Source organism: Melanostigma gelatinosum (genome assembly GCF_949748355.1).
Source record: "Melanostigma gelatinosum genome assembly, chromosome: 1".
Taxonomy (NCBI): domain Eukaryota; kingdom Metazoa; phylum Chordata; class Actinopteri; order Perciformes; family Zoarcidae; genus Melanostigma; species Melanostigma gelatinosum.
In genome coordinates, this window is record NC_136634.1 from 8,076,818 (window position 1) to 8,087,234 (window position 10,417).

Consider the following 10,417-nt stretch of genomic DNA (forward strand, 5'->3'; position numbering starts at 1 on the left):
GAAGCGGAAACCAGAACTAGTCATCAGTGTGTTCTTTACGTAAACACCGTTTAAAACGATTCCCGAGCAAATCTCCGGTAACTCAAATCACTCTTAGACATGACTAAAATACATATTTAACAGGCGGCCAAACTAACTGCCGCACTCTGTGTTACATATTAACTTGATATGTATTTGAACTAACGCTAATAAGCCGTCCAAACGGAGTTGTTGCGCATCTCCAGCGGTTGATGATCCGCTCGAACACAGCAGAGCTGTGTAGGGATTCGCCGATTTGTGCGCATGTGCATTCTGGATTTCGGGGATGGGTCTATCGATGGAATCAAGATGGCGACTCTGGCGAAAGCGCCAATATATTTACTGAAGTAGATGTCCAAAATTAACCGCGGTAGCGGGTTTTATCAAGCCCCCGAGGGGTTTCCGTGAAACATGAAGGCCGGGACCATGTTTTTGAAGAGGAACTGACCGGGATTTATACCGTAACGAAGTCAGCGAGATGTGCGAGAGCTATGCCCGCTCGCTGCTGCGTGTTTCGGTGGCGCAGATCTGCCAGGCTCTGGGCTGGGATGCGATTCAGCTCACTGCGTGCGATCAGCTGTCTGATGTGCTGCATCGGTACATCCAGCAGTTGGCCAGGGTCTGCCATCGGTACTCTGAGCTCTGTGAGTGCTTCGTTTAAGTATCCCGATTACCTTTTTTTTAACCCTTACACTTGGAAGTAGTCGATCACGTTGTTGTTAACTGTGTGTCTGAAGCTGGCGCCCCCGAGCAAAGGTTGATGTGTCAAAAAAAGTACAGTAGCTACATGGCTAGGTAGCTTCCATGGGTTGTTGTTATTGTTGCTCTGATGCCTTCCAGCTGTGGTCACAACACTGCGTTAGTCGATGCATTACCGTAGTTTAGATAACTCAGCACTGTTTATTGTAAACATATTCACTTCATGCATCTGGGACCTGTTGAACATTACTTCTAGCTTCAAGTGGAATCAGTCGGCATACATCCTTGTGTGTGCAGCACAATCACAAGCAAACGTTAGCAACCCTAACAGTATAATTTAGTAGTTATGGGGCTTGTGCAGTATGCGCGTCAAGGTGTAAAGGACTTGTTGTGATGCTGCGTTTCAGATGGAAGAACGGATCCAGTCCTGGATGATGTCAGCCAGGCCTTCAGACTCCTGGGGGTGAGCCTGAGTGAACTGGAGGACTACGTCCACAACCTGGAGCCGGTGGCCTTCGCCCAACAAACTCCGCTTTTCCCTGTCAGCAAAAACAACGTCCTGCAGTTTCCCCAGCCTGGAGCCCGAGATGCAGAGGAACGGAAGGATTACATTCCAGATCACATGCCACCTCTGGTCTCCCTGCAAGAAGGTCAGTGCATATAGTGACTACATGGACATCTCTGAGTGTATTCAGTGTTTTCCATCGGTGGAAAGTAAATTTTTTGGTCGACGTGTTTCAACGAATCCATAATTTATAGAATATAATATACATAGTACACTCACATGCCTGTAGTGGGAATACAGTTAGAATATATTGCCTGTATAGCTAAAACTGCAATTTATCTATATGTTCATGATGGTTGTAATCTTTGTTTTGTTGATTTAGTATTTTCAAAAACGTCGCTCTATAGTTTCAACAAAATCCAAACATTGTGAGAGTTATAGATTGTTTTAGCTCGGCTTACCCAATAAACTGTCAACTGAGGATATGAAACCATATCTTTGGGTCGGGGAACCTCAGTTTTGATGGGCCACCATAATATCCTGTATAAGTGTTCAAAGAGGTGTTGTGATTGTAAGAATGCTTGGGGATTTATTGAAAACAGTTCTCAACTTCTTGTCTTTTTCCTCACTAGAAGAGGAGGAGGAGGAGGAGGCGGTCCTTGCTGACATGGGCACTTCTGCCGAAGCTATGCAGGTGGCACTGGAGGAGGATGAGGAGGAAATGGATGAGGATGAGACGGTCAACGATGAGAACCACCCACTGAAGAGGCACCTGGACAGTCCTGATGCAGCTATGGGCATGATGCCTACCTCCAAGAGGCCGCGCATGTACCCTGGCCTCAGCCCGGAATGGGGGGTGGAGCCCAGGGAGCCCCTCACCTCTCTCAACCCTCAACGTGTTCCCCCAGGCATGCTGCCTTCTCATGATAGCCTCGACCCCCTGTCACCTGAAACACCTTCTGGAGCCCTGCCTTCCTTCAGACCGCAGCCGGTGGTCCCAAAACACTCTGATCAAAAGGGCCTCACCACTCCAGGAAGAAAGTCCAAGGTCTCATCCCCTGGCAGACAACGGACTAAGTCCCCTAAAGGGGTCATTCCTGTTCCGGTGGGTGGTAGTCCCATCCATTCTCCCAAACAGTCTAAGGAAAAGAAGAAATCTCCAGGGAGGACGAAGAGTCCTAAAAGCCCGAAGAGCCCAAAGGTGGGTTCAGCCAAAGCATCCCAACCCCAGAGCAAGACGGACAGTATGCTCAAGCTCCCGCTGTGCGCGCTGAATGAGAGGATGGGCAAAGAGAACATCCACATGCGTCAAAATATAGAAGACAGGGAGTTAGCCGAGGGCCCCTTCAAGAGACTAGAGCCTGATAATTCAGCCATCGATGACTCTATTGATGCTGTGATTGCCAGAGCGTGTGCTGAGAGGGAGCCCGATCCGTTTGCTTTCTCCTCGGGTTCTGATTCGGATAGCAATGGCTTCTCCAGCCCCCGGAGGCTGACCATCATGGAGCCGTCTACACCTAAGCTCTCGATTGGGATCTCGGTAAAAGACACGTCAACACCACTTCACCTACAGCCACATGCAGGCTTAGAAAATTGGACTATGGATGATTCAATCAATGAGGTGATCCGAAAGGTCAGCCAGGGGGGTCCATCCGCTCCCCCGCCAAACGTTGGAGACTACGTCTCCTCAGGATCGGCCTCGCCACCTACTCCTGAACCTTTACTCAAGGTGTTTGAGGAGAAGAACAAGATTGTGCCATCGTTAGATGTCAAGAAAAAGCTGAAGAAGGAACTGAAAACTAAAATGAAGAAGAAGGAGAAAGACAAGCCGAAAGACAAGGACCGGGAAAAGGATAAGGGCAAGCTGAAAGAGAAGAACAAGGATAAGAACAGGGATAAAAACAAGGACTTTTCCAAGGAGGGAAAGATGCCCTGGAAGGATTTTGGAGTGAAGGACGACGAGCACTTCCTCATGCGAGACTTTACTCTGCCCGAGGGCTCCATCAAGATAAAAACCAGAGATGGAGATGGCCCTAAGAAGGAGAAAGAGAAACACAAAAAGAAAGATAAAGAAAAAAGTAAAAAGGACAAAGATAAGAGGGACAAAGGTAAAGACAGGAGCAAGGACGACCGGCAGAAACAATCTGCGTTGGCCCCCTTTGAAATGCCGCCACTGTTCAGCCCCTCTGCCTGCCTGCGCATCCCCTCCATGCTTCCTTCTTTGGCCCCGATCCTCCAGGATAAGGACGTAAAGAGCAAGGAGAAGGACAAGAAGAAGGACAAGAAGGAGAAGAAGAAAAAGAAAGACAAGGAGAAGGATAAGGAGCGAGAAAAGGCCAAAGAAAAGGAGCGGGAGAAAGAAGAGAGGAGGAAAGAAAAGGAGAGGGAAAAGGAAAAACGAGAAAAGGAGAAGGAGAAGGAAAAAGAGAGAATTAGATTGGAGAAGGTAACTGTTTTTGTTTGGGATTAAGTATCCGCGTTAGAGTGTTACTTATATATAACCTGTCCTTCCTGTTTCCTTAGGTGAAAGTAGACACTCCAGCAGCTCTACTGTCTCCAGTCATCCCCAGACTGACGCTCCGGGTGGGAGCCGGCCAGGACAAGATGTAAGCACGGAATGAATGTTTCTGCTGATATTACGCACGTCACATGAGGGTTTCTTTCTCTTTCTATATTCAAAACAAAGGTTAAAGATGTTTGTTTCTGCAGCAGTATTATCGTGTCACATACTACGAGTGCTATATATATTTTTTTTTATTAGTATGATTGTCATTATAGCAGCATTAAAAGCTCTGCATAAAGATTCTGTTGAACGCCTCCTCAGATTCAGTTTTATGTACTTTGGGATGATGAAGTTCCTGATTTAAGTAAAAATGGTTTGTTGTTTGAAAACCATATCTGAAAATGTTTTTCAGTTGAAACTATTATATATTGAAACACATTGTTGACGTTCTTTACATCATAAAGCTCACATAGAGATGGAAAAGTCTCCTCTTTGTGTTAACTAGTATCTGTCTCTGTCCATCACCAGTGTTATCAGCAAGGTGGTTCCAAATTCAGAGCCCAAGACGCCAGCACCCAAGACCCCCGCTGCCAAGTCTGGACCTGGGAACCGCCCTCGGACTCCCCCCCCACCCCCGGTGCTCTGCCCAGTCTTGCCCATTCTGCCTCCGCCTCCCTCTCCGCTTCCTCCATCTCCTGCCCCGTCATCGCTGCTCCCCTCCGCCCCGCTGCTCTCTCCCGCCGCATCCTTCAAAACTCCGGTCCGCAGCGTCGTAACCGAGACCGTCAGCACCTACGTGGTGAGTGCTCTTCCTTCATTTATTCATAATTAGCGCATGTGATAACACTCTTTATAAAGATCATACAAAGGGCATCTTGAGTCTCGGTGAACAGGAACTTACACCTAAGATTAAACAAACTAAATGTTTTCACTGTTTTCTCTTTATTTTCACGAATCCGTTGTTTGTGTAACGGCTGTTTTGTCATTGAGCAGTGTGTTGCTCATGCTTTCTGTGAAATGAATCTTACTTAGATCCGAGATGAATGGGGAAACCAGATCTGGATTTGTCCTGGATGCAACAAACCCGATGATGGCAGTCCCATGATAGGATGTGATGACTGTGATGACTGGTATCATTGGTGAGAGTCTTATTCCCCCTTTTCTTCTCTGGCCTAATGACTCCCGTTGTACCACGGTGTGTGTTTTATATAAGATCGTAGTTCAGCATAGTCTACAAGTTGATCCAGCTAATTTGAGTCCGTATCGGACAGATATCAACATCTGTATTTTCAGTAGAGCAGTGTCATTTGGCTCATTGGTCAGTGAAACGGTTGGTAAGAAAAAAGTAAATAACAGCAGGAACATTACAGCGAAGCCCTGTAAACATGAAGTGATGGTGTTACAACAGTTTAGCTTGTTTTAAGTTTCCAGAGACACAATGTCACCGAGCCACACCGCTTTGTGCCGTGTCATTGTGTCCTACTGGTCAAACCATAACGCTTCCAAATGACAGATCTCAATTTACCAGCTCTGGTCTCTCATTTGCCAAAGCTGTCCGGGTTGAACTCTCACACTTAAGACTGCGGTTATCAGAATGAACAGAATTAGGTTGTTTCAGTATAATGCATGAAGCGTCCCGATAGCAGTGTTCGTTAGCTTTCTCCTGACGGGGCAACTTCAGAGGCTCCTCAGACATTGATTGACAGTTGGTGCTTCAGTTAAGTATTAAGCTTATTTGACAGTTATCATTTCGTTAACTTTACATATCTGGAACTGACGAAAGTGTCATACCGAACTCAACGACGATTTGGGACAAATCCATATGCTGTAATATAACTTTGTAGATCTTTTCACCTGCCTGAACCCTCTTCTCCCTCCTCTGCTCAGGCCTTGTGTCGGGATGCTTACCGCCCCCCCCGAGGACCAGCAGTGGTTCTGTGTTAAATGTTCCAGCAGGAAGAAGGACAAAAAACACAAGAAAAGGAAACACAAAGTGCATTGAGACTATGCAAGAAGCACATTTTTTTGGACTTGAAAGCCATCACTGAACACTCGTGGCACTGCTGTAAAATAAAAATACAAACGAAAGTTTAAAATTGTGGCTGGTACTAACATCTGATGATTTTTTTAAAGGATGTCAGCCATTGCATTGTGAGTTGGTAAGGAAAAAAGGCTTTAACCAGCACATATCCAGCCTTAGTTCTCATGTGGGCTCTTTCCTGTTTCACCTGTAAAACGTGTGCGTGTTGCTTTGGATGTCCAGTCGTAGGCGATCGCGACGATTATGTTTGTATGAGGAGGCCGAGACCATCGGTCTAAGACGAGAGCTCAACAAAGCAGAGAACCAGAGAACGACTAACATTCATTGTCCTTATTTCTGTTTCCTTTGTGTTGCCACACAAGCAATGACCACCAAGTCGAACCTTTCCCCAGTCTTCTGCAGTACCATTGAAATGTCATGTATATAACGAGGATGGCATCAGGTGTGTATAAATGTGTCAATACCAACTTCCAAGCCAAGTGCATTTTGTTCTTAGGATTCTGACTTGTTAAATCCATTTTCAGATGATTGGTTTTTAACTCTAATGAATTTCTGTACATTTTTTAAATTTAAAGTTTGTATTTTTATTTTTTCTTCATATGGATATGTCCTGGAGTTAATACTGTAGCTGTGCTTGTAATGTAATTTCAATATTAAAGATGAACGGTCTGTGTACTCGCAGACTTTAAGACGTAAATGTCACTACCATCCAAATTATACCTTTTTAAAATTGATTTAAATTTTTGTTTTCCGATTAACTGATTGTTTGCATTTGATTGAATGAAATAGAATAGATTGGAAATATTTGAACCAACTTGAGTTTCAGATGTTGGATTTTGTTCCTGCTCCTTCGAGACGTGATGACATCGTTATCCGTCTCAGCAGTTGGTTACAGTTTAAATCCAGGATCCTCCCATGCAGCAGTGTGCAATGCATGGGCTTTTCCGCAGAGTTGCCATCCTGCACTTCAACTCGTGATGTATGTGGGAGAGTGCTTGGCAGTCCCATTGCACAGGCTGGTGTTTCTAACAGATCGATGGTGAGGAGCTGTCTTTAGAAGTGCGTCTGACGATATGTCTCTTGTGCCATTTGCAGCAGAGTTGTTTTTTTTTTTTTGCTTTTCCCTCAACGGCCACACGGTGTCCTTCACGCGCAGACGCTGGAGCATGCTGCTCATGACATGTACAGACACCGCAGGCTGCTCACAAACCATATTCTGAATGTAGGAAATGTGACAGGTGCCTCTCGGTTGATTCATGTGGAGTCCTTATCTCACAAGTAAAACCAGCTCCAGCAGTGCCGTCCTTCATGAGAGGACCTCCAGATGCCTGTGACTGGAAATAGGATTTACAGCCACTCAGATGCTATTAAGACTTAGAAATCTATAGAAGAGAATGTGAGACGGTGAAGTGTGTCTCCCCGGCTATCAGTGGACCATCATATTTTATGAGTTGTGTGTGTCTGATCTAACTTTTTCCATTGAAGTCAAATGCTCCAGTGAACAGGTTCACGACTGTTAACGTCTATATCAGAGGATTTTATTACCAGTCAAGCTTGACTTCACATACTGGTAAAGGTCTCGAGATGTTTATCAGATTCTCTGTGCTTCTGTTTATTTCTGGGAACAATCAGCACAGCCGTGCTGGCTGGACCTCAGAAGTCTACTCGGTTCACTGCATATCCGAAATTAATATTGGTGCAAAACCATTTGGTTATTTATAAACAGCAGTAGTTTAAAATACATGATTTTGACAAGAGTGATGTGATGTGCATAGCAGCATTGTTGTGAACGAGCTGTTCAGAGAGCTTTTAAGAAAAGCTCATTTAAGTCGTCTAAGGGTAAAAGCATGGATACATTTAATTAAAGCTTGTTCAGACATGAATATGTGATACGTTTGTGTCTTGATTGCTGTTACAAAAATCAGGTTTGAGTCATGACTACATCAGGATACCTTTCAGGCTTTATACTTTTGGTGCAAAGAAAAGTCCGTTTTGCCCTCATTTAACTGAAGGAAGTTGTGACACACCCAATCACTGAATTCAATCCCCTTATTTAGTGAGTGCAGTCACAGACAGCAGTCATGGTTTCATTATGAATAGGATTAAACCCCAAGCTCTCTGATACCTTGGTTATATGCGGATGCATCGTATTATATGTACTTAAAAGGCTCATTTACTTTTTAAACTTGTGAACTTTTTCTGATTCACCCTGTCTCTGACTCTGAGTGATATGCTCCCATAGATGGCCCTGATGGAAATCTACTCGGTGTCTTCCGATAACACAGAGAATCAAAGAGGAAGTGGAAAAGATGATGTGTGAAGTAAAAGGGGAAGTAAAAGTTACTTCTGCACCAAAACAAGCTGACATTTCAATGTGGTGCAGTTTTCTAACCATATGAGACACATTCACTCATGCAAGCCCACACGAAAAGTCATTTTAAGACACGAGTTAGACCGGGAAATACAGTATCTTATACATAAATGAGCAATGAAGCACTTCAGTGGTAAACTATTTGCAAATAGATTGAACCAGCAGGTTGTTGTTGAGAGACAGAGGAGACTTTGTGTGGACCAGAAGGTTAAGGAGGTCATGGTTAGCAGTATCCTCTAATGCTAAAAGGCTAACTCCACTCGTGGCCGTGGGCCTCTCGCCCTCTTCAGTCACACATGCTGGTGTCAGGTCTCGTACAGGAGAAGCTCGTTGCTCGCATCTGTCGCATCGTAAATTGTACTGACCCGTGCGTGTAAAGATAGAGCTCTGCCACGTCTGACGCCTCTTATTTGGTCAAATGTTTTCACCTTGTCCAGGTGCATCTACGCTGCTTCATAAACAGGCTACTATTCTTATGTAATACAGAACTTCTTCTTTGTTAAAGCTCACGTGTGCAGCACTGTGCATTACTACACACTACAGAACACAATGCGCACCGAGCTGGAACAGTTTCACTTTTAATCCACAAAAACACAGACGGTATTTATTGGTGCAATCAGTCCCAGGAGAGCCCACAAGTGGTAAAAAGGGAAAGCTGATTGCAGCTTTCACTCATCACAATGCCACCTGCAGTGCTGTAAACACGTGCTGCTGTTTGACATGTTACATGACAGGCATGAGTGCCTTTCCTTTTCTTTTGTTCATGCACCAACACCACCTTTCTCTTCACTGTGCATGTGCACAGGATGTGGTTGTTTTCTCAAGAGCGATGCATATTTGCTGCACGTTCACAAGTTACAAAGACATTTCGTTTCCACCTGCCATTTTGTGTCGTACTATTTTCCTCCTCCAACCTCTTTTGAGTTAGCTTTCAACAGGAAAGCATCATACTGAGCCTTTTTTTGGTGCTCTTCACATGTTGGTAGATCAGAGCTCTCTGAGATGCTGTGCTCAACGTGGCGCTGACAGTCATAATAAGCAGCAACACATCATAAAGAGCTGGAGTTCAGCGTTTAAAATATTCATGTCAGCAGAAAAAAGGGCAGGGCTGGAATGAAGAGGTTTGTGTGCCGCGACCAGAGGAAGTAGAGCCCATCCACGCCGGTCTTCTCGGCTGTGATACCGGCACACACTGACATAACCCTGTTTCAGATGACTTTCCTACTTTATGTCATGCTCTAACAGGACACAACACCTTTGGGAGAATGAGACCTAGATTTAATTTCTCTTGGGTTTTGTGCAAAGAATATTGTTTCAAATCTTTAATCGGGTGCCACAGTGACAGCAAAACATGCTTTAAGCATGTCAGTTATGAATATGTGTACAGAAACTGCCTTGCCTTCATCATATTACCAGCTAGCTCAGAACTTGGGTCCAATGCAAATTAACATGCAAAGAGTTTTTGTGATAGCACTCTTCAATATGCCATCAGTTGGTTGGGGATTCCAGTAATTTAGTGGTAATGAAGAATGTCCTCCCCCAGATTGTTCTGCAGAAATACAGGTACATGTCATGAATATATATACATTATGCTCTGGATTACTGTCGGTATAGGCCCATAGCTGCAACCTGTCCTTATTTAACAGTATTCATGCTGACTACAATGTGTGCTTATATTCTAGCAGGCTATCTTTATCCCTGTCTAACATAAAGCAATAATGGCAGGCGGTTGTCAGCGCTCCACCTGTCACCCACTGGTGTATCATCAGCCAGCCCACCGAGGGGGGGACAGTGACATGTACATCTCCATGAGCTGCATAGAGAGTGGTTGCTTTGTTTACCTGCAATATTACAGGTGACGAGCAGACAAATAAATATACATATACTGGGCATAGTTTTGAGGATACCAGGCTTCATAGACCGAGTTGAAAGAAGTATGTGGAGCATTCATACATGCCAACGTGCACAGACGTGTGACACAAAACCAGGACTTGTGGATGAGATCTTGAAGCAACGGTGTCTGTTTCCTCTAATCCCCCCCCCCCCCCCCCCCCAATCTGACAGTGGTAATAAATCATCCGTGTCCGATTTGCTGAAGTTTTCCTAATATGGGTGTCAATTAGTGCAAGAGTGCTACTGTGGCCACAGCTTTACAGCCTGCAAACTGGGCTGCCGCAGGCAGCACAATGCATTAGCGCACGATGAGCTGTCAGAGAGGATTATTTCAGCCACGCCAGTCAGTGAAGGGGGTGGGCGCCGCTCTGCTGCACTAAACCGAGG

At 44.9% G+C, this 10,417-nt stretch overlaps 1 protein-coding gene across 2 annotated transcripts; it reads left to right on the plus strand.

Moving 5' to 3' along the window:
* Window positions 1–322: 322 nt before the first annotated feature.
* taf3 (TAF3 RNA polymerase II, TATA box binding protein (TBP)-associated facto) lies at window positions 323–7,595 on the plus strand. 2 transcript variants are annotated; one of them, XM_079278504.1, is made up of 7 exons: window positions 323–662; window positions 1,125–1,367; window positions 1,855–3,668; window positions 3,746–3,828; window positions 4,254–4,524; window positions 4,758–4,864; window positions 5,613–7,595. In XM_079278504.1, exons 1-7 carry the CDS (start codon window positions 497–499, stop codon window positions 5,725–5,727), a joined length of 2,799 nt encoding a protein of 932 aa, XP_079134630.1. In that variant the 5' UTR covers window positions 323–496; the 3' UTR covers window positions 5,728–7,595. The 2 variants fall into 2 exon arrangements, with proteins under 2 accessions (XP_079134630.1, XP_079134631.1); XM_079278505.1 differs by having other exon boundaries at window positions 1,858–3,668.
* The last annotated feature ends 2,822 nt before the right edge of the window (window positions 7,596–10,417 follow it).